This window comes from Aspergillus viridinutans (assembly GCF_018404265.1).
Source record: "Aspergillus viridinutans IFM 47045 DNA, scaffold_10, whole genome shotgun sequence".
Classification (NCBI taxonomy): domain Eukaryota; kingdom Fungi; phylum Ascomycota; class Eurotiomycetes; order Eurotiales; family Aspergillaceae; genus Aspergillus; species Aspergillus viridinutans.
This window is the reverse complement of record NW_025091226.1, coordinates 352,405-376,186: the sequence shown is the minus strand read 5'-3', so window position 1 is coordinate 376,186 and position 23,782 is coordinate 352,405. Positions and strand designations below refer to the sequence as shown.

The 23,782-nt window shown below is 49.8% G+C and overlaps 4 protein-coding genes across 4 annotated transcripts; all 4 read left to right on the top strand.

Annotated features, from left to right (window-relative positions):
• Positions 1–737: 737 nt before the first annotated feature.
• Positions 738–5,438, top strand: Aspvir_001831 (uncharacterized protein; the record flags this gene model as incomplete). Its single annotated transcript, XM_043273438.1, has 4 exons — positions 738–1,190; positions 1,261–4,212; positions 4,267–4,496; positions 4,547–5,438. 4 exons carry the CDS (start codon positions 738–740, stop codon positions 5,436–5,438), a joined length of 4,527 nt encoding a protein of 1,508 aa, XP_043129373.1.
• An 11,304-nt stretch (positions 5,439–16,742) lies between these two features.
• On the top strand, positions 16,743–19,536 carry Aspvir_001830 (uncharacterized protein; the record flags this gene model as incomplete). Its single annotated transcript, XM_043273437.1, has 2 exons — positions 16,743–17,531; positions 17,602–19,536. 2 exons carry the CDS (start codon positions 16,743–16,745, stop codon positions 19,534–19,536), a joined length of 2,724 nt encoding a protein of 907 aa, XP_043129372.1.
• Positions 19,537–20,245: 709 nt separating this feature from the next.
• Positions 20,246–20,952, top strand: Aspvir_001829 (uncharacterized protein; the record flags this gene model as incomplete). Its single annotated transcript, XM_043273436.1, has 2 exons — positions 20,246–20,263; positions 20,332–20,952. The coding sequence occupies 2 exons, from the start codon at positions 20,246–20,248 to the stop codon at positions 20,950–20,952; spliced, it is 639 nt and encodes a 212-aa protein (XP_043129371.1).
• A 396-nt stretch (positions 20,953–21,348) lies between these two features.
• On the top strand, positions 21,349–22,892 carry Aspvir_001828 (putative aminotransferase; the record flags this gene model as incomplete). The annotated part of the gene is made up of 7 exons (XM_043273435.1): positions 21,349–21,430; positions 21,504–21,537; positions 21,586–21,715; positions 21,767–22,087; positions 22,135–22,212; positions 22,265–22,772; positions 22,822–22,892. 7 exons carry the CDS (start codon positions 21,349–21,351, stop codon positions 22,890–22,892), a joined length of 1,224 nt encoding a protein of 407 aa, XP_043129370.1.
• Between the last annotated feature and the right edge of the window lie 890 nt (positions 22,893–23,782).

Here is a 23,782-nt window from a genome sequence, read left to right as displayed (position 1 = left end):
TTCAAAATCTATGGGGAGAACATCCTGAGTAATAATGACTAAAATATCCTGCCTTCTCTACCTATCAATAGAGAAATTTGGCGTACTTTACTCTGTCCCTAAGGTTCCTTAGGTAGCTGTATTGTATGCTGACGAAGCAGCAATTATGCCCAGCCTTGCGTTTTGCCTGGTGAACTACGGAGTATGTATCAACCAGTTCCTCCGTATTCCGCAATACCATACCTACACTTCCCCCCGTCTTCCGAGGAGAGATTGCCGGCTACCCAGAAACTGCTGTTTTCMATCTTACCAATCTGATTAATCTTTCTCTTTTCTCTTTGAAAAGGAACAGTTTCTTTCTCTGCGATTCTCGTCGACTCATACTGTCGATTTATGTCATGTTGTTCCTTTTCTGAATGATGGACTATCGCTTCGCTTGATTTCTACCTTCCCTCCCCTCTCCCGACCTTTCTATCCTTGCGTTGGGAGTCTCTTGGTTCACCTTGGAGTCTTCCGCCTCATCGTGACGTGCTTCAACGATTCACTACCTGCGTACTCAGGCCACAATCAGCAGCATTGTTAGGTCGTGCTCCGCGTCCATCTCGGATTACTGAGTCGGGGATAACAACGAAGGGCTTGTGGATTGGTTACACTCTTGAGGTCCGGCTCATTGGAGCGGATGCTCTCTTTCCGCCGACCTAATCCAACACGGTCACCCCCGGTTTATGCCCTTCTCACAAGGGCTAGAAGCTGCGTAAATGGCGTCAGATTTCTTGAGTCCGGACTCCGTTGACCCCGGGAATGAGGTTCGCGAAGTTAGCAGCAATGTCTCGAAGCCGACGAAACGCCAGAGATGGGCAACACAAAGAGTTGCCGGCGCCGGAGGTGTACGGAAGCGTGTTTCGATCATGGATCGCTTGCATAAGCGTTCTGAAGCGAAGAATGAGAAGCGAGGCAGCAATCTACCCCCCACGGAGGACTCAAATACTCAAAGCGACCAAGATGGCCAAGGCGGCAGTAATCGAAGGGTTTACTTCAACATACCAATACCCGAATCCGAAAGAGATGAAGATGGTCAAATCAAAGCGTCGTATCCTAGAAACAAGATTCGAACTGCGAAATATACGCCCTTGACTTTCGTCCCGAAAAATATTTGGTTCCAATTTCACAACATAGCCAACATCTATTTCCTTTTCATCATTATCCTTGGTGTATGTTCTCCTTCCTGGGTCGCCGAAGCCAGCGCAGGTCGATTGCTCTTATGCTAACATGGCTGTCTAGTTCTTTTCCATCTTCGGTGTAGATAACCCCGCACTCAACACAGTCCCCTTGATCGTCATCGTGGTCGTGACAGCTATCAAAGACGCCATCGAAGATTGGCGCCGTACCGTCCTAGACAACGAGTTGAACAATTCTCCCGTTTATCGCCTAGTCGAGTGGAACAATGTGAACTCAACTGAGGACAAAATTTCTCTCTGGCGTCGAATCAAGAAAGCGTGCACCCGTGCCACTATCAACACATACCGATGGATCAGGCGTCTGATGCAGAAAAACAAGGATGCACCGCAACCGTTTCAAGATGGACGGCGCGCCTCAATTTTGACGACTGTAACCCCGCGAGCGTCTGTGTATTCACAACGAGGTGATCACAGTATGGAAGAGGACGCAATTCAGATGACTCCTGTCCCATCGCCCTCTCCAGAGGCCCGCGCGGATTGGCCACTATCTACTGGTGATTCGGATCAGTTCCTCCATCCGGACAAGGCAAATCGAGACAGTGTACAAGCACCTACGTCACCCGTGACATCGCCGCGAAAAGGTGGTAGTGTGGTGGACCCGTCGAAGCAGACAATCGGCAAGGCTAGATTCAAGCGCGATTATTGGAAAAATATTCAGGTTGGGGATTTTGTTCGACTATACAACGGAGACCCTATTCCCGCCGATATTGTTGTTCTCTCGACTTCAGATCCCGATGGTGCTTGTTACGTGGAGACCAAAAATTTAGATGGCGAGACAAACCTCAAGGTCCGTCAAGCTTTGAATTGTGGTCGTCAGGTTAGGCATGCTAGGGATTGCGAAAAGGCCGAGTTTCTGATCGACAGCGAGGCTCCGCATCCTAACTTGTACGCCTATAATGGTGCACTTCGCTGGGACCAGCGTGATCCCGATTATCCGGATGCACCTCGAAGGGAGATGGTAGAGCCTATCACTATCAGCAATATACTTCTGCGTGGGTGTTCGCTTCGCAACACTGAATGGACGCTTGGCGTAGTCATTTTCACTGGTGACGAGACCAAGGTTATGCTCAATTCCGGTGTGACGCCGACAAAAAGAGCTCAGCTCGCCAAAGCCCTCAACTGGAATGTCATCTACAATTTTATCCTACTGTTTGCCATGTGTTTCGTCTCCGCAGTTGTCAACGGTGTTGCATGGGGCTCTGATGATAGATCTCTCAACTACTTCGATTTTGGCTCCTACGGAAGCACTCCGGTAGTCACTGCTATCATCACGTTCTGGGTGGCTTTGATCCTGTTCCAGAACTTGGTGCCCATCTCGCTCTACATCTCCCTCGAGATAGTTCGCACGTGTCAGGCTATTTTCATTCACAGCGATGTCTTCATGTATTACGAGAAACTGGGCATTTCCTGCGTGCCCAAATCCTGGAACATCTCGGATGATGTTGGACAGATCGAATACATCTTCTCTGACAAGACTGGCACTTTGACGCAGAACGTCATGGATTTCAAGAAGTGCACTATCAACGGAGTTTCATATGGCGAGGCCTTCACAGAGGCCCAGATAGGTATGATCAGGCGTGAAGGAGGAGATGCCGACACGGTGGCCGCGGAAGCACGAGCAAAAATTGCTGCCGATACTACCAAGATGCTTCAAATGCTCCGCCAAATCCATGACAACCCATATCTGCGTGATGAAAATTTGACGTTCATCGCGCCAAATTACGTCGCGGACTTGGAAGGGCAATCTGGTGAAGCTCAAAAGCAAGCCACGGAACATTTCATGCTTGCTCTTGCTTTGTGCCATACGGTAATCACAGAGCAGACGCCTGGTGATCCTCCGCAAATCGAGTTCAAAGCGCAGTCCCCGGATGAGGCCGCTCTGGTGAGCACTGCTCGTGATTGCGGCTTCACTCTCCTCGGAAGATCAGGTGACGACCTCATTCTGAATGTCATGGGCGAGGAGCGAACATATACTGTACTCAATACGCTCGAGTTCAATTCCACGAGGAAGCGAATGAGTGCAATCATCCGTATGCCGGATGGCACTATCCGTCTTTTCTGTAAGGGCGCAGACAGCATCATATACTCGCGCTTGGCTCGTGGTAAGCAACAAGAGCTTCGGAAGAAGACAGCTGAACATCTAGAGGAATTTGCGCGTGAAGGATTGCGAACCCTGTGCGTGGCAGAGCGAATCCTCAGTGAAGAGGAGTATCGGACATGGAGCAAAGAACACGACATTGCCGCAGCTGCACTCACAGATCGTGAAGAAAAGCTGGAGCAAGTTTCAAGTGAGATTGAGCAGGAGCTCATGCTTATTGGCGGAACAGCCATCGAGGATAAGCTTCAGGATGGCGTTCCAGATACCATCTCTTTGTTGGCCGATGCTGGGATCAAGCTGTGGGTTCTGACTGGTGATAAAGTTGAAACTGCCATCAATATCGGTTTCTCGTGTAACCTTCTGACCAACGACATGGAACTACTTGTCTTCAACATCCCCGAGGATCAACCGCAGCGAGCCTCTCAAGAGCTTGATGAGCAGTTGCGGAAATTCGGATTAACCGGTTCCGACGAGGAACTCATCGCTGCTCGACAGGATCACAGGCCACCGCCTGCAACGCACGCGGTAGTTATCGATGGCGATACACTCAAGCTCATGCTCTCTGATGAGCTGAAGCAAAGATTCCTCCTGCTTTGCAAGCAGTGCAAGTCCGTGCTATGTTGTCGAGTCAGTCCCGCCCAGAAAGCGGCGGTTGTCCGCTTAGTCAAGAATGGCCTGAATATCATGGCTCTCTCGATTGGAGATGGGGCCAATGATGTCGCCATGATTCAAGAAGCCGATGTGGGGGTTGGTATTATTGGCGAAGAAGGTAGACAGGCGGCCATGTCCTCCGACTATGCTATAGGCCAGTTCAGGTTTCTCCAACGCCTGATCCTTGTTCATGGTCGGTGGTCCTACCGCCGCATGGGCGAGACCATAGCAAACTTCTTTTACAAGGTAAGTGAGGTATCGATTGTCGCGAGCCACACATCATGCTGAACAATTACACAGAATATGGTCTGGACCATTGCTCTCTTCTGGTACTCACTTTACAATGATTTCGACGGCTCGTACCTCTTCGACTATACATATATTGTATTGGTCAACGTTGCTTTCACATCTTTGCCCGTCATTTTGATGGGAATCTTCGATCAGGACGTTGACGACAAGGTGTCACTTGCCGTCCCTCAGCTGTATATGAGGGGCATCGAGCGAAAGGAATGGTCGCAGACCAAATTTTGGTATTTGTCTCTCATTTCCCGATGTTCCAGCTTCCACTGACGTCAATCAGGCTGTATATGCTCGATGGCTTTTACCAGTCGATCATATGTTTCTACATGCCATACCTCCTTTTTAGCCCCGCGACTTTCGTTCATTCCAATGGATTGAATATCAACGACCGAACGCGAATGGGCGTCCTTGTGGCTTCGTGTGCCGTCATTGCTAGCAACACCTACATCCTCCTGAATACCTACCGTTGGGACTGGCTGACGGTTTTGATCAATGTCATCAGCTCTCTTTTAATATTCTTCTGGACCGGGATCTACTCTTCGACAACCGCATCGGCTCAATTCTACAAGGCTGCTCCAGAGGTTTATGGAGCTTTGTCCTTCTGGGTGATTCTCCTTATGACTGTGATAATATGCCTTCTTCCTCGATTCACCGTCAAAGCCGTGCAGAAGGTCTTCTTTCCTCGAGATGTGGACATCATTCGCGAACAGGTCACGCAAGGTAAATTCAAGTATCTGGACCAATACGAGGCTTTTGTGCCTCCGAAGCCCGCCGCGACTTCTGGTGGCCTGAGCAACGGATCGGCCACCTCCTCAGATTTGGGTAAACCAATCCAGTCCAGTATGAAGCAGGACCCCTTCTCAGACGATCAGCAGATCTACCCGCCGTCGGTCGCTCCGACGATTCACACTCACAATCCGCGGAGCCAGAACGGTAGCAATGGGACGAATTACAGCTTTGACACTACTCAACATCCTCGCCCTCAGTCAGTGCGCTCTGCCCAACGCACCCGTCATTCCTTTGACAGAGTGCGGCCGAGCTACGAGGTAAATTCTGACTTCAATTCGGGCGCGATGCTGAACCGCGTCGATTCTGCGACAGGCATACCGGTGCCGCAGAGCCCCCATAGCCCGCTCAAAAGTCCTCATGACCCACCATCATATCAGGTATAATAAGTACTTCTTCATCCTCGGCCCTATATTGCTGCAATGTTACCCACGACTTTCTGGTCGATTTTAGTCGATGCACCCTATCCGGCGTTGCATTCATTCTATTCGATGTGATTCTTGCTTGTTTATAGCCTGCTGTTTATTCCCCGATAGAAGGCGTTCGGTTATACAGAATGGGCAGGTGGCTCGGCGCACATTTCTTTCCATTTATTCCCTCTTGAGCTTTCCACATTCTCTACCTTCACAAGGGTTTTTGTTGCCTTTGATTTCTTTTATCCTTGCATTCCTCTGGCACTTCGCCAGGTCTAGTTGAATCCGTTCTTGTACAAAAGCATTTTCCTGGATGCAGAGCCCCAACAGCTGGTCTATCGAGTCGATCTCTCTTATGTGTTGGTCTTCTTAATTCCCACCGTCATCTGAAGCCTTTACCTTTGGTTTCTCTCTTTTCTTTTCCCTTTCTTCCCCTCCCCCTTCTTTCTGCACCTTCAGCGCGATGAGAACAGGACGTGGAAACGAGGCATAAGTAGGGGTCGGTCATGCTTTTATGTATTTACCATATCTTCCGAATTATTCGACCATTGAAGCAGCTCAATGAACTTCAGTACTAGTTCAAGTGTTTTTGCTCGTACATGAAGTTTTCATGAAGTATAGTTCCGGAGTTTCCCAGCGCTAGTAATTTCAGAGGGGTCTTAAAATCTTGTCTCCATAGCTGTCGCTGATTCACTCACCTCGTACACCGTCCATCTTCAATCAAGTATTCTCGTAAAAAAAAGCGCGTCTCGGAGCGATCGTTACAACGCGTAAAGTGGCATACAGACTATGCCCACCGCCTTTGTGTTTCGCCAATCAGAGGAGACTCAGGCTCACTTTTTGTTGTAAAAAGAGGTACTTGCCTTCGCTGAGGTTGAGCAGTGTTAGACTATCGTTTGCACCTTTCAAACAACCTCATTTGGCTCTTTATTTGCTGTCCGGTTTGCGAGAAGGCCAAGTGAATCTCCTTGTTTGTGAGTTATATGAGACGTTGAAGGGTTCTGTCTCGGCTGTCATTCACCATTTTACTTGTTCTGCACTGATATTGGTGGATTTGAGCCCTGCCAGACTTCTCTTATCTCTGAAATGTGCTGTCGCCACGAGTAACTATGGTGTTGTAGGCAAGTGCAAAACACTTGCTGCGCCATTAATTTGCTTCAAATAGAGGCTCCCTGCCCCATCGCAGTACGAGGACCAAAAATTCCGATCTTTGAAGAAGTAATGTGCAGACGCCCCTCATTTGCACCAGCGGACTTGAGTAGTCGGGCGTGAGACCATGGACTTCATGGATATTGTTGGGTGAGTAGTGACGAACTTTTCTCAATGGAGGAAGGCTTCTGCTCTACATTCTGATGGGTTGGTGGCAATACTGAATGACCTTTGTACCGCAGGGAGCTGCGAGCCCTTCCCGACAATGTCCATATCTTGTGCCCTCGACAACACGATGACGACCATGGACGATACGACGATCCGAACGAGGTAGACGATACGGGAAGAAGCACAGCGGAGCTTGTGGCTGAGGCCAACAGTCGGCGAGAGAAATTTCTTTCCTGCATGCGCATACTGGCATATAACCAGGAGGGCGTTGAGGAGCTGCAGACTTGGATCTGGCGCAAATTGGACGATGCGCTCGAAAAATGCGACCTTTGCATCAAACAGTACTACACGGGCAAGATTTGGCTCATGGAGCAGCTTAAGGAGAATTACGATGACGAGGATATCGAGAAGTTCGCGCGCATGCTTGACGATTGGGACGTCAAGAGGATTACGAAGAATTTGGCGACCGCGACAGCGAAGCTGAAAGAAGTTCCGCCTCAAGAGATTGGGCTTCATGTGTTGGATCGAGCATCGCTCTTGTCAATCTTTGAGACTCTGAGTTGCGAGGCCATGCTTCGCAATGACGCTCTTCTGCGGGAGCACTTCGACGAGCCATTCCGGCTTATCCAAACAAAACGGAGTCTCAAAGTCTCGGATTACGTCCCTGCTGTCACTCGGTTCTTATTTGATTCCAACCAGAGCCGAAGTTTCTGGGCTATTCACTCCTGGATGCGCTACTCGCGGTCCCCGACCGGACTTGAGTTCGACTGGGCGATCAAAGAGGGGCTTCTCGACATGTTGAAGACAGCCTCTCAGCAACCGCCTCAGATAGCTGTTATCCAGCGACTTTGGCGTGGCATGCAACTTGTAGTGAAGAGATTGGATAAGGACCAGATCACGCATCATCTACGGGCTCTTGAAATAGACCCGTGCCGTCTTTCTGTGGAACACCTTGGGATTCAATCTCCAGGGCTGCGTTTCCTTCTCAACACAATCCAGATCTTCCTCGAAAAAGCCCCAGGGGACTTTTGGGATGCTATGCAAACGATCTCCCCTCAAGCTATCATCGAGCTCGTTTTCTATAACCCTCAGCTAGAGGCGTTCTTGATGCAAGTCAGCGAAGGGGAGCCTTACGAGAAGTCTGCTCTGAAGGATATGCTCTCATGGGTTGATCCTTTCATGTCGTCTTTGAAGGGCGCGCACCAACCTTCAGCCTGCAGATCTCTTGTCTATCAGCTACTTGATCGACTCCAAAATCCCCGCTTCCCCGACTTGGCTCGGTATCATTGTTTTCATGTTGGACTGGCCAGTTTACTTCAAACACTTCGAAGCTTCACCGACAATGAATCTTCACGAGGCTCGGTGGCGCGTATTGTATTGTCTGAGACCATGGGAGTTGTGAGCGCAAATATCGATACAATTTTGAAGCCTCCCAAGTTCGCAGTGGAGCAAAGACGCCAGGAGGAGATATCCTCTTTGTGCATGGACGTCATCCGTAATACATTGGCCCTTGAGTGCCAATCCTTGAAGAGCGATTACGAAGTCATTTTACGACAAAATTCTCTTCAACATGGCGTAAGCACCTACTCGGCTCCTATCTGGGAAGCTGTTGTCAGGAACCTTCACGAGGATAATCTCGCGCTTTCGACCTCGGCGCTGCTTGGTATACTGCCCTTGGTTGGCTTGGAAACATTTCCAACGAAAGGCGAGTCAAGTCCGGAGAAGACACATTTTAACCTAATCTACGGCCATCTAACTCGACTCTCATGTCAAATCATCGAGCGCCTTGCTGATTTCAAGCCTGAGCATCTTAATGAATTGTTCAAGAGCCAAGATACCAGTAGTGCATTGATATCCGCTCTGTTCGCAGCGGATCTTGACACCTATCAAGCTGCCGTCGATCTCATCAAGAACATGAGCTGTCAGTCAGCTAGAAGGGATGCAATCTCTCATCTTCTACAGTCCTTTTTCATAACGACGATGTACGGACTTAGCTGGTCTTTCCGACGGATCTCAAACATGAAGACGTTTGCTTCTGCGCCGAGAATGTTACACACCGGAACGGATATCGTTGATATCCTCTGTGACAGTCAGACAGGAATGCTCAGAACTCGTAAGCTTGCTGATCGGAGGGAGATCCTTTCCCTCCAGAAGCTTTGGGAGTATCTCTGGCAAGCGTTGAGCACCATTTTCGACGAAACTGAAGCTTGGCATCTCAGGGGTAACGACAAAGCTGTAATGCTGGAATTCTGCAGGGACACTATTCAATTTGCGGACCTGCTTTTCGACCAATATGGTGTTTTCTTGACCGCTGTTGTCGATGCGGATCCCAGCCAGGAGGCTTCTGCTCGAGAGAATTTTCTGAAGTCCCCAACCACGACGATGAGTGCGATGGTCAAATGGCTCCGCCTGAAAGATGAATATTTGGCAACCACGCTGGTAGGACTGGTAGCAAAGCTGCTTCGCCGCTTAGGGGAGCTTAGCGTGACAACTGTTAAAGATGATGCTCTAAGTTTCATAGAAGGCGTTGCGGTCAAGTCCACCATCAAGACTATACTGACATTGCGGGAGAAAGCAGAGCTTGTTCGGGCTCTCGAGGCATACTACAAGAAACCTGTCGTGACGGCTTCCACAGCTAGCCTCAAGAAACAGAGTATGATCACCGCATTTGCCAAACCAGCCGAGGTCTCCGCTACACCCAGTCCAGCCAAAACAACCAGTGAAGATGAGTTCGATGAAGACAATGTACCAGACGATGTTCTGATGCAGCTATCGCGGTCTGTCGAGCTCAATAAAGAGAGGCTTGCAGCTGAAGCTAAGAGAAGAGCGGACAAGGCGGCCAAGGCCCTCCCTGCAATTCCCAAACCGTCTGCTGCACCCTTGAAACCTAACGTGACAGTTCAGTCCTTCCGTGAAAAGCGCGAGAAGGAGAGGGAAGCCAAGAGAAAGCGTGACCTTGCCGAGCTTGCACGTCTGAAGAAGAATCTTCCTGCGCGTGGCGTTGGGGAACAGACTGCTGAACAAGGATCCGGGTTGAGTGGTATCGGAGTCAAAGGCAAAGTTCATACTACTACCGAGGAAAGTATGATGGTGTCTTCCGGCTCAGAATCCGAGTCGGAAAGCGATGACGAACTCGATAAGGAGCTCTTTGGGCCGAAGGCAAGATCTAAGCCGGACGCAATCAGAGCTTATGAAGAGAGTAAAAAACTATCGCTCAAGCAACAGGGCCCTGTTAAAAAGATTAAGCAGGTGCGCTCTGCGAAAGATATGCGGGCACGGCTCGCGCCAGATCTATCTTCTTTGCATCGTACAATCCTCGCTTGGGACTTTTTTGCAAATGGTGATCTTCCGCCAAATTCTGGTCGCACTGACTACAGCCTGGTATCCAACACCTTCAGAGACCCGATCGAGTACCAGAAAACGTTCGAGCCTCTTCTGATTTTGGAAGCTTGGCAAGGGTTCAACTCGACCAAGGAGGAAGGAACATTTAGACCATTCGAAATCAAGGTTGCCACTCGTCTCTCCGTGGACTCATTTGTCGAAGTCAGCACAGTTCTGCCATCGCTTGAGGTCAAAGACCTCGGTCTCGGCGAAGCCGATATCGTCCTTCTTTCTAAGTCGAGCAGGCCAACATCCGATTCTTCTGCCCCTCACTGCTTTGCAAGAGTTGCCGGCATCAACAAGAAGAGGGGCACAGTTGAAATTTCGTATCGGGTGAATCCCGGGAGCCCCTTCATCAATTCCCTTGGACCCGGAGTCACGATCTGGGGTGCAAAGATAACCTCATTGACCCCTCTTGAACGAGAGTATGGCGCTCTCATGGCTCTGCAGTATTATGATTTGTGCGAGGAAGTCATCAAGGCCAAACCGTCGCCGATTCTTCACTACTCCGATGCTAGCCTGAAACCGATTGCAGACAATTACAATGTCAATCCAGCCCAGGCGAAGGCAATCAAATCTGCTCTAGACAACGATGCCTTTACCCTAATCCAAGGGCCCCCCGGTTCCGGAAAAACGAAGACGATAGTTGCCCTTGTGGGTGCCCTTCTCAGCAATGTTCTCGGTAACCAGGGCGTAACAATTTCACGGCCGACGGGAATGGCAAATCCGAGGAACCCTGTAAGAACTACAACGTCGAAAAAGCTACTAGTCTGTGCTCCAAGTAACGCTGCTGTCGATGAGTTGGTGATGCGATTCAAGGAGGGTGTCAAAACTGTCCAGGGACGTCACGAAAAATTAAACGTCATTCGGCTGGGCAGAAGTGATGCTATCAACACTAACGTTCTCGATGTGACCCTAGATGAGCTCGTCAACGCTCGATTGAGCCAAAATCCACGTAAAGACTCGGGCGAAAGGGACTTGCAGAAGATTTATATGGAACACAAAGCTGCGGACACCGCGTTCAAGGAGACCCGCGCAAAGATCGATCAATGCAGAGCTAAGGGCTTGCCTGTGCCAGAAGAATTGGAACGAGAGTTCGATCTGCTCAAGAAGAAGAAGACGCAGCTTAGCCAAGAGATCGACACTGCGAGGGACAAGAATCACTCGGCAGCTCGCGATGCAGATTTGAATAGGCGACGCATTCAACAGGAAATCATTAACGGCGCCCATGTTATCTGCGCCACTCTCAGCGGTAGTGGCCACGAGATGTTCCAGAACTTGAGTATTGAATTCGAAACCGTTGTTATTGATGAAGCTGCTCAGTCGATCGAACTCAGTGCCCTTATTCCCCTGAAGTACGGGTGCTCCAAATGTATTCTGGTTGGAGACCCGAAGCAACTGCCGCCCACTGTCTTATCGAAAGTTGCTTCTAAGTTCCAATACGAGCAGAGTTTGTTCGTCAGAATGCAGGCCAACCACCCAAGGGATGTACATCTGCTCGATACTCAATACCGTATGCATCCAGAAATCAGTGTATACCCCAGTGCAGCGTTCTATGACGGGAAGCTAAAGGACGGGCCGAACATGGCCAAACTCCGTGCTCGTCCATGGCATCAGAGCGAGCTTCTCGGCCCATATCGTTTCTTCGATGTGCAGGGCCTCCATCAAAATACAACGAAGGGTCACTCTCTGATCAACTTGGCGGAGTTGCGGGTGGCTATGCAACTCTACGAACGACTTATCACAGATTTCCGAGATTATGACTTCAGTGGGAAAATAGGTATCATTACTCCGTACAAGGGTCAGTTGAGGGAGTTGAAGACACAGTTTGCCGCAAGGTACGGAAACGCCATCTTCAGCATGGTCGACTTCAATACAACGGATGCCTTTCAAGGTCGGGAGAGTGAAGTTATCATTTTCTCTTGTGTCAGAGCATCCAACAAAGGAATTGGTTTCTTGGCAGACATTCGCCGTATGAACGTCGGTCTGACGCGTGCCAAATCATCCCTATGGGTTCTTGGTAATTCGCAGTCTTTGGTGCAAGGCGAATTCTGGAATGGTTTGATTAAGGATGCGCGTCGAAGAAATGTCTATACCGACGGTGACATTCTAGACATTCTTCAGCGGCCACAGTTTACGGGCTACAAGGACGTCGATATGATGGACGCCGAGTCTCAAAATCCTACAGTCTCACTCAAGGCCGCTGGTGCCGAACCTGCCTCGAGACCGTCCTCAGCTTCCCTTGAGCGGCCAACTTCAGAGTCCTCCATCTCTGCATCAGTCTCTAGGAGGGGCACTCCCATTGAACCCCCGCCAGACCTGCCGTCAGGCGGTCCCAACGGTTTGGATGATACCCGAACATGCGGTTACTGTGGCAGCTTCGCTCATATGACGCACAATTGTGACAACATCGATGCAAAGGAGGCATCGCGCGGCACCTGCTACAGATGTGGGCGCTCAGGGCATACGCGCATGGTTTGTACGGCAGAACGCTGTTTGCAATGTGGTGAGTTCGGACATGATGCACGGGGCTGTCAATCTGCGAGGGAGCTGCCAAAGAAAGAGAAAATTCGCATTGCACGAGAAGAGCAGCACCTTGCTCAGATGAAAAAACAAAGGACCGAGCGTCAACGCGAGAAACAGCTTGGAGGACATGATCCCAAAGTCCCGGTTATACAGGTCTCTTCCGATCCGCCGCCGCGCGAGGATAAGAAGCCCGAGAAACGTAAGCCCGACCAGAGCAACGCACCTGGCAAGCGCAAGCGTACAGGTTCAGAATCGCCCGAGACTTCTAAGGTTTCTAAACCTCGGAGCTCGGACTCAGTTCTCAATCCACCCAAAGGCCCGCGACGCAAGATTGATGCTAATGTGCCTACCAACGCCGCCGTAAGTTTGGATTAGTACAACTTGATCAATCCATTGAGACCGCAACTAAGACATATCGCAGGGCTTGGTCAAACCTTCACGGGACGGGCCAGCATTCGCTCCTCCGGGAAATAACAAGTCCTCGGACGGTCCCTCATCTGGTCCAGGGTCAGCAAATGTACGTAACACCGGCAGTGCCATGAAGGGATGAAGGACTAACCAGTCTCTATAGCTCCCTCCTCGACCTCCGCAAAGACCCGGCAATGGAGTCAGACCACCACCTCCGATGCGCAAAAAGAAAGAGGTCGACCCATTCATTAGACCAAAGAGAAGGTAGTATGTGTATCATATGCTGCATAAACTTCCCCCCACACAACGCATTGACCGCATCCGTATACGCATTTGATTCACAAAAAATAGCATCCTTGAAGATTTGTTAGACAGGCATGCTTCCTTCCTTGACACCTGCTGTATGATACGCGGGATTGTCACCTTGCATGCATCCGAGCGGCTGCGCATTATTGGCATCTCTTTTTGCTTTGCATGATCACACAATTTCGTCCTTCATGGCACCTATTCATCTTTGAAACTTACATACATTGTGACCATACGGCGGCGATTTACGACTCGTGATGTCTCGATTCGAGACATCTCTATTTTTTGTGATGGTGCTGGGTTGCATTGAAACGGAGCATTGTTGGCATTTATCCTTTTCTCGTCCTCTTCCTTGCTGCTTCTGCACTGCATGTCCACTGTCAGGGGCAAATCTTGAAATATCTTCACGTTGTCTATATACCCGTGGATATAGGCGGTAGGGTGGAATTTTGATGACTTGACGATGATTATCGTTGCCCAGTAGATGATTCTTATATTGTAGCCTGCGGTACTCGATATCGTGATCTTATTAGGTGTTCAGCAGCTGTGATCAAGATTTGCAGACGACGTATAGTGCAGGCCCTGTCACTTTATTTGAGCCTTTAGCAAATAAAATAACATTACTACAATAAGTCTGCCAGTTGATAACCATGTATCAACAAACTAGTGACACAGAACACCGATTCTGGGTGACCGCATGCAGCCTGGATCAGGAAGGGCACAGTCTTACCTTGAACACAGTTGAGATATGCCAAATATATATTGCATAAGTAGTCGGAAGAGGAATTGTGATTGAGCTGACTCGTACATGACAGTAATGCAGAATGTAATGCATACTCAGTACATAAGCTTGGTGGTATGTATGTAGGTACAGGGTGATTGGGGACATGGCCCAGGGAGAAAGGTGATCATGATGTAGTCAATGAGTTCATTAACTCATTTGAGAAAATCTATGCTTCTACATCTACAGTACACTTTATCGGAATCGATAATAGAGTCGCTTCGATCGGAGATTTTCTGAGGCTTGTAGTCGAGGTCATGTAGCGACGGAGTAGTCTAGATGATGGATTATGGCTGGCTCATCTGGCGATTCCTGATGAGGTATAAATATGTCGTACTATCTATTGACAGAAAGTGTCTTTGATCTGCAAGGGGCAGACTAGTAAGCTGGTAAGTAGGTACATTATTGCTTTTCTTCCGTCGATGATGAAAGGATGCAAGATTCGAGGGATTCATTGGATTGTCGACGACACCATTTCCCGTGTTCATCTATCCAGGGTAGATTGAGTCTCAGACTGACATTTCGGGCAAGCGAACGAGGGGCCTGGTATCTCATATTTGAGAATGTTTTCTTTCTGGTTGAGTTTTGTGGGAAAATAGGTAGTTCTGGTAACACAGTCCTCATAGTTCATCAGTGAAGCCTGGCAGCATCGATGTTATTTGGGCCCGTCCTTATTCCAGGGGCGATCATAAAGGAGATATTATGGTGATCATCTGTGTAGGTTCTTTATTTCCTTATCTGCCATGTCAATATTCCTCAAAGTTTGTGTATTCGTCCTGAAGATCCCTCAAATTCCAGAATCCCTATGGATAGGTTGTGATCAGTCACTTGTGCTAAACTTCCCACCAGTGCCTCCATGTCAACATTTCATTATCTCTCTCTATCCCATCATAGACTATCTAAAGTATCTATCGCATCCATGATCCAGCCGCCATCTCAGTTACTGGCCCTATCACTGCTTTAATCATCGTTTTGACGGTGTTATTTACTGCAAGTCAGTCGAATGCTCATTTTTCCTCTACTTTGCCCCTTCATCCCGAATACAACGCATAGGGATGATACATCACATTCCGATGTCATGGATCGATAGACCTGCATTTGTAGGGATCGATGGTCCATCCCACTTGTCACCCTTCCAGGATCGAGAAGAGTTTGAATAGCAAAGTTATCTCTGTCGATGAATACTCCCTTGCATGCAACGGCTCCTAGAGGAAATCGATCAACCGCTTTCCTCTCTCATTGCTTTTTTCCTCCCCTCCAAAAGGAGAGCGCTTAGACTGCGAATGAAGGGCAAATGGGCCCAACAAAGGGGGAAGATTGCCGATTTGCTACTGTGCTTGTGTCCCTTGGAGTGCAGAGACTAGCAGAAGTACTTTTTCTTTGTCCTGCTGCGGCTGTTGATTAGCCACAGCTAACTCTCCATTGATCGATATGCCAGGATCATTGCCAGTCAAGGAAGAAAATAGGCTCGATCGGACGTGAGAAGATCCACACCTGTCATTCTCCTTGGTCGAGTAAAAAGTGCGAACTGCAACTATCATAACAGCAGTCACTCCCGAAGCAGATAGTCTGGCCAAAGAAAAGAGTCCGTCTTGATTACTGACGACGACCTGTCATTGAGGCGCCAAACAGAGATCGAATTCAATTGCTCATCGTCCTGGACCCAGCACGGACAGGGACGCTCGAAAGGGCAGATTCCCTGTCAGTGCTTCATCCTTCTTTGTGTTCTTTTTCCCTTTCTTGCTTGATTGCTTCACATCCTTTCTTCGTGCCCTTTCCCATTCGGTCCATCACCGCATTTTAAGGCTCCACTAGCAGACGACTATGTAGCTATCCTTGCTAGTTGTTGCTGCCATTTTCAAGGCCCTACCCCTCTCTTGGGCCTGAACATCCTGGCTTGTTGCCAATGTGGGTTACTTAGATTCAACTCTATCTCTCGAGCTATCAAGAACGAGCTATTGGGCAATGAACCGGCCCTGCATGCCGTCGGTCAGTCACACCCTGGGAAGGATCCCCAGCGAGGTAAGGGTATGACAGCTCGAATCTCAACAGGACCTCTTAAACGCGAGGTATCCTCTCGCAGATATCCCTCACCCTTGGATCAATCTTGCTTCTGTCCATTAATTCTCGTACCGCCTACTTTGCTGCAGACATTCTGGCACTGAATCTTTGCATACGTCATTTTGTCAATGCTACCTACCCATATCAGACCCAAGTGCAGCTCGCATCTTCGCTTTCATGCCTTCATCGGCCACTAAAACACAACAAGCAAGCATTGAAAATTGGGAGAGAAATTGCGAACGCGTCTAGGGCTAAGTCTCAACACCGCTTGGGTGAATATATCCTTGTACGACAGGTTCGCGAAGATTTTCACCGCTATTCATGTTGACCTCGTTATGCTTTCCGCAGTCGACTTTTGAACCGAACGGGACCATTGAGATCCGACAAGCTTCCCTATGCATCAGTGGACCGAACCGCATGAGGGCACAGTCGCGCCTAGTCCAGTCGTCCCAACGTGTCGGCACAGCTCGTCCTTATCAAGGGACAAATCCCACAACATGTCAACTCTTCCATCCCAAACACAATACTTGACTGCTGCTGAAAACGATCGACCGCAAAAAGGTCCAGAGGTTCAGATGACGAACGAGGATATCACTGAGCTTGATCGCTTCCTTCAATCACCTTCGACAACTCCCGCTTCGCAAGTTACGGGAGCGCGCGAACTCCTAAAGGCCGGCCACCGGCGTCTTCGGCAGCTGGCGCAGCTCCAGTGGAAACCAATGGACCCCAAGACCAAAGCTGAGGAGACGTCCCGTCATCTCCTTGTCCTCCAGCAAGAGGGGTTTCTCAGTTTGCCAGCTTCAGCTGCAAAGAAAAGCCTTGACTCGGCGATGTCGGGCTCGAGATCCGCGTCAAACTTTAGCTTCCGATCGAGCTCTCAGCGAGACGTTGAAAAGATTGGCCAGCCGTGGCTTGAAAATCCGCTCGAAGTGTCCGATACGCAACACCTCAGAGGCCCCGAGCCGTCGCCACTAGATTTCGGTAATTTGACGTCCATAGTTGAGGCGGCAGTGTCTTTCCCACTTCACTTTGATGACACTCACCCACCGCCATACCAGCCGCCGGCGAACACCACCAGCGACGGGCAGATCGAAAGCCAGGATTCTCGTCACCTCCACGGTGCAGCATCTCAACTTAAACCCAAGGAACGGCGTATGGAAGATCAAGGTGGTCCATCGCCAGTGGACAATAGACAAGTTCCCACGAACGACAAAGGTCATATTTCTCCCACCCTGATTCCAGGAAATGGTATAGCGTGCGATGAACCAAAAGATGGCAAATCTCAGGTAAGTGCATTGAGCGGATTTATATGCATATAGAAGCTCTGGTGGCAGATACTAACAAATGCATTGGTAGGCTCTGGATTCTGTTGAAAATCAGAACAACTCTGCACAATTACCGAAACCCCCAACGTCAGGAGCAAAAGTTGTTTCTAGACGTCCGCCAAATCCGGTCACTCAGTCGTTGAAGCTCTTCCCTGACACGATGCCTCCTCGTGTTTCAAGCAAGGGAGCTTGGCGCATCCCCAACAATCGAATAGCAGGCAAAGATGCACCAGTTTCTGCCAATTCCTCCGACAGGCAGCAGATTCCCGCACCTGTCACCTTGAAAAGAAAGACAGACAACCTCAAAAATTCGGCCAAAGGCCCTTCGGAATGTCAGGGCCAGCCTCAGAAATCATACCACTCAGGCAAGGTGTCGACAACGCGACCGGGGAAACCCTGTAGCGAACCGGGGATGAGTCCAATACATTCAGAATCTCCACAGTTGAACAATACACGTCGTCCTGCATCGTTACCAACAGGCACCATAGACTCATTCCCTCTGCCAGCGCCCTTGAGACCTCTGCCATCACTGCCCGAGCGGCCTCCTGCTCTCAACACCGTTCGCCACCATAGCACCCCGGTCAGCAAAGCAGCAACTCGGAAGAATCGCAACCACTCGGACGCCTTTCCAACCACCACTTCTAAGAACCGCTTAGACACCGAAGACTGTCGCTCGAATACACAATCTGCACTCCCTCAGTTGAGAATGGTTGGGGAAGACACGCCCGCTAGCGAGCAGGGTAACACTGTCAAGGAGACACCGCACAATCAGCCAGAGTCTTCTGGGAAAATGGGACACAATCGGGCGGAGAGGGTGCGTTCACTCATGTCCAGAGACTTGATGGCAAGTCGTATCAGCCTCGATGCGCCAGAAACTCCTCGTGAGGCGAGAAAGGGCGATGGGATCAATCCACCAGCATCTCGAAAGAGCTCCGGGCCCGGTCATAAATTGCGAACTGGCGACGAAAACGGAGCTCGAGAAAACACATCAATCCGAAAGGAAGCAACTCCGTCCGCTCCTTTGTCGCCTCCTCTTTCCCCACCTCCCGCTCCACCACTTGTGCAGTCTGCGGAACAGCTGCCGTTCAGCAGGCGGTATGGCAGCTCGCCCACAGATATCATGGCAGCATCGACAGAGAGGAGAGGGCTATCTCTTCCCGCTTCAAACAGGAGCCCTACGTTGCACCGAAGTAACAGGACGCGGAGCATCGATGTCCTTCACGAATTGGTGGGTAGAGAACAGAACACTTCGAACCGAGCCGGGTCTCCGCTCCCTTCTTCGGATGATGAGTGCATGGATAAAGGTACATCCAAGTATGAGCTACGCCAAGGATCCAGCGGATGTCGACGAACGAAGGTAGCCTCAAGGAAGTCGAGCGACATTTGTCTGAACAGACAGCGTGGCCCGAAGAAGTCTGGAATCCCAGATCATGCGGGGCCCTTGACGCCGCGAAGGCAAAGAAGCCGTATTCGGGAGAAGACGTCTTCACCATCGCTGGACTCATCGAGTCCGTACCATTCTCATCACGACCGTCGGAATAAGCGTGACAAAGCTGCCCACGCTCTCAATTCTCTTGAAGGACGCATTGAACAGCTGGAGCGCCAGAACCGGATCCTTCAGGCGGCCCTTTTTGCGGCTTTAGATGTCGGTGTCAAGCGCAATACGGAAGCCCTGCTTGGGGGTTCAACGACATCGCTTTCCGCCTCCGCGAATTCTTCAAGTGCGGAAAGGTCTTCTCCGTCCTCGACGGATCGCTCTCCCAAACTGCGTGGTCGCGCAGTAGTAAATGGAAGACGATCACGCATGAAAAAAACCCTTCGTCGCCCGGAAAGCTGGATTGACAGCCCCGGCTCCAGTCTGCGAAGCGGTTATCAAAGTGATGACAGTGTCAGTGTCAGAGAGCTTGAGGACATGATCGAAGACCTTGAATTCACTTGTTTATCGGACAAGCCCAGGTTCCGATAGGCTGTCGAATGGTCGCCTTTAAGCGTTTTATCTAGTTTTCGTTTTCTTGTCTGCCTAGGGAGGTTTCCTTTTAGTCACACAGTCGCTTGCACCTCTTTCCTTTGTTACTTGGTGGTTCAGCTGGTTGCATTGCCTCAACTGACTTGATATGCAGTCCGAAAATTGCGTTCTTTCCAGACTCCCCTAGACTGCCCTTTGAATACTTGCCTTGCCACTTTATTTCTCCTTGTTTGTTGTTATTGCACCGCAGTGATACCATTTTGTTTTGTCTTGACACGTTCCATAAGTCAGTTTGCTTTCAATTCCTGTTAGAGTCCCAAAATTGAACATGGCTTGGATATTTTCTTGAGCAGTTCGCAATCGTAATATTAATTAATCTATCGTAATGATAGCTAGATGGACCCCTTTGGGCAATGTATAAATGTTAGATTGTTCTAACTTCTGCTCGATCCTGCTTAGTCATCCGAGTCCTATTTCGATGCCGATGTTGTTGACTATCTAGATTGCGAGTTGAGTAGCTTCAAGTCTCAACAACAAACACGAATTGGCAGTCCTTCACCAGTTCGCGACCTCTGAGCTGGCAGATTGTTATCAAGGTCAGGTGAAAGCAAGAAACCGCACGGATCCAACGCAACCACCATCACATTTCCTTTTCCCCCTCGCCCAAACAAACCCGATTCATTCCTCTCCACTCATCATTTATTCGAAAATGGCATACGCAACATCAGTAGGATACTCCCTGTCCCTGATCAAGCCACACATTCAACGTTCTAATACTGATTAACGAATACCTAGACCATACAGATCCCACAACATGTCACAGCTCTCCTTTCACATCTTACATCACGCCCTGGCGTACAATCCACCTTCATCCTTTCCCGCAAAGACGGATCCATAATCCAAAGCACCGGACTCTTCGCCTCAGCATCGCCGAGAAATAGCACGACGAGCGCGACACAGACACCGCCAGCAACGGACGACGCAAACAGTACTGCCGCCCCTCCTGCGGAGTCATTGGATCCTTCTTCGCCCGCCGGCGCAAGCACAGTACCAACCCCTACCGCCCAGAAACCATACCAGCCGTCTCAGGCGGAAGCTCTAGCGGCGCGGATCTTTGCTTTCGTCTCGAGTGCGTCGGAGCTGGGAATGACGCTGTCATGTCCGCGCGCGGAGGATAGGGATAGCTATCAGGCTGGACTGAACGGGTCGGCTGGGGTGGGAGATGGGGCGGCGAGAGACGATGCGAGGATGGAGGGTGTGGACAGGGAGGAGGACGATGAGGTTAAGCTGCTCCGGCTGAGGACTAAGAAGCATGAGATCGTGGTCGTGCCGGATAGGAAGTATCTCCTGTGTGTGGTGCATGATGCTGCGCATGCGTTGGGGGGTCCGGGGGCTGCGGGGGTGCGCTCTAGGTGATGGTTTGCTTATATGGCGTTGATGGCTTTGATCTTTTGGTCTTGTCTTGCAGGGTCTATTTTAATTTCATTGCCGGTGTTTCTTGCTGTTCGTTGGTTCGCTGCGACTGGTTCCTGGGCTCTTGTGTTGTTGCATAACTATACCCCCGTTGGAAGCAATGCATTTTACTTGCATATTTGGATCTTTTTTCGAGGGCTGAGAACGTTGCACTGAGGGGACTAGGAGCTACGGAAGTATCGCGCTATGAATTGATTATGCTTTGGTGCTTTGGTGCCATCGGTTATGCAGCGGGGTGTTACCCCTCTCGCAGAAGCTATTGACGCGGTTTCATCACCTTATCAATGGCGACTAGATCTGATTCTGCCTTATTCCAGGTTTCATCTATCGTCGGCAGAGATGGCTTCAGAATTTGATATTGCACGGGTTAGGACTCGTTTTCCTGCTTTGAATGCAGAGCAGGTGTTCCTCGATAATGCAGGTGTGTTCTGACTCGATCTTGTCTTGTGGGCACTGCATCGCGAGCGAGTCGCTGACCAAACTGCCGTTGACAGGAGGCAGTCAGGTTTTGGACACTGTGATCGAATCGTGAGTCATCTGGAATTTCGCTTGAACCCGGTCTGATGCCCAGGGAAGGATTACATCTTACCTCTCTACCACCAATGTTCAATTGGGAGCGACGTATGGCATATCTCGGGCAGCCACCGCTACATTTACTAAGGGCTACGAGGCGGCGGCGGAGTTTATCAACGCGAGTCCTGATGAGGTGTGTCTTTGACCCTGGTAGCACCGGTTTGCTCTGACCTCATCGCTTCAGATCTGCCTGGGTATATCAACGACTCAGCTCTTGCACAACCTTTCGACCGCGCTCAAATTCCAACCCGGAGATGAGCTGGTGCTCTCGAAGCTGAACCACGAAGCCAATACAGCCGCCTGGGTTCGGATCGCGGGACGACTGGGCTTGCAGGTGAAGTGGTGGTCGGCATCGGATCCTAGAAACCCTGTTTGTGATTTGGATGAGCTGGGCCAATTGCTCTCGGAGAAGACGAGGCTCGTTGCTTGCCCACATGCTTCGAACATCACGGGAACAATCACGAAGGTCAAGGAGATTGCGAAGCTCGTTCATCAGTATCCACGAGTAGGTTTTGATGGTCGCTTTTTTCTGTCATGTGCTGATATGCTTAGGCTCTCCTATGCGTTGATGGGGTTGCACTTGCACCCCATCGTCAGGTAGATGTGAAGGAGCTCGATGTCGATATTTATGTAAGTTGGTGAAGATGGCTCCAGCGGAAGAATGCTCAGATTTCTCCACCAGGCGTTCTCATGGTACAAGGTCTACGGGCCGCACATTGCTCAATTATACGTCTCGTCTCGGATTCATGATCAGATCGACAGCCTTGGCCATTTCTTCAAAGGCACAGACACGCTGGACCTGAAGCTCAATCTAGCATCCGCCAGCTACGAAGCGACACAGAGTATTCCTGCGGTGCTTGAATACCTTGGACCCAATCCCTCAGCTACATGGGACAAGATCGCCTCTCATGAAGAGAAACTACAGGCGATACTGCTGGAGTACCTCAGAAGCGAGGATCAGATTACGATCTGTGGGGAACCATCAGCAAGCAAGGAGCTTCGCGTCCCGGTAATCAGTTTCACAGTGCAAGGCATCAAGAGCCAAAAGGTCATTGAAGAAGTCGAGCGGCGGACGCGGTTTTGTTTCCGCCATGGACATATGTACAGTCACCGACTGTTGAACGATATCGTAGGTTTGGAGGACGTCGAAGATGGCGTGGTACGGATCAGCATGCTGCATTACAATACTGGTGAGTTTGCACTTGAAAATATGTGGGGGCTTGCTGACCAGGTCATCAGAGGAAGAAATCACCCTCCTGGCCGAGAGCTTGAAAGAAATCATTAGCTCTCTGGTATGCTCTAAATCATAATCAAGTAATCATCTCTCATACAGCATATGAACGTTTATGGTGCTCGCATGCTTCATAGTGGATGTTAGAAATATGACTACCCGTGTGCCCTGTATGTCCTCGTAAGTGGACGGTGATCAAACAACAGATCCCGATTCCTTGCTCAACTATATTTTGTGGCCTGTAGCATTTGGGTTGAAAAAGAGGTGTCAAGCTGCATGACAGTTGGGTCCAATGAAGCTTGTGTATCCAAAGTACCGACCTTTCATTCTAGGTTCTCATCCGGAGTAGCAATCAACAAGTACATACACGTGCATGCATCTCTATGCATGATTCCTAATCGGTGCGGTACTTCCTGTACCTCCTTTCCCTCGACCAAATCTAGACGATCTGATCAAGCGAAATTCGGCCGTGAGGTTAGGTTTCCTGTCAACTACTCGATAGATACAGGTTGTTTGAGTTCTCGCTCGAGACTCTGTTTGTTGTTAGGGTACAAAGATAGCTGGCGTGGTGGACTTGATTCCGAATATATGTTCATTCGTATTGAGGACTCTTGTGTGGACCGTGTGAATGCTGAGGGATTTATTAAGCTTTCTCCCTTTGAGGTTTATCCATCTGTTTATGATACATCTACAGCATAGCTTGAGCTATCTTTTACTCGAATCCAGTAATTTGCACTGGACAAAGTACCCCAGAGTCCTTATTGTTCCCTACAGGCCAGTGACGTGAATCTCTCGATCTCTCGCCATCTAGCTAGCTACACTGGAGACCAACTCAGAAACCCAGTGTAACCGCTCATGGCAGGTACGTCCGTCCCCACAACCAATCGAGGCAAGGTGAATTCGTCGCCAGAAAATACTCCGTGTGGTATTTGATGCTGCCTCAGGCTTCCAGCCCCCTCCCCACGGTAC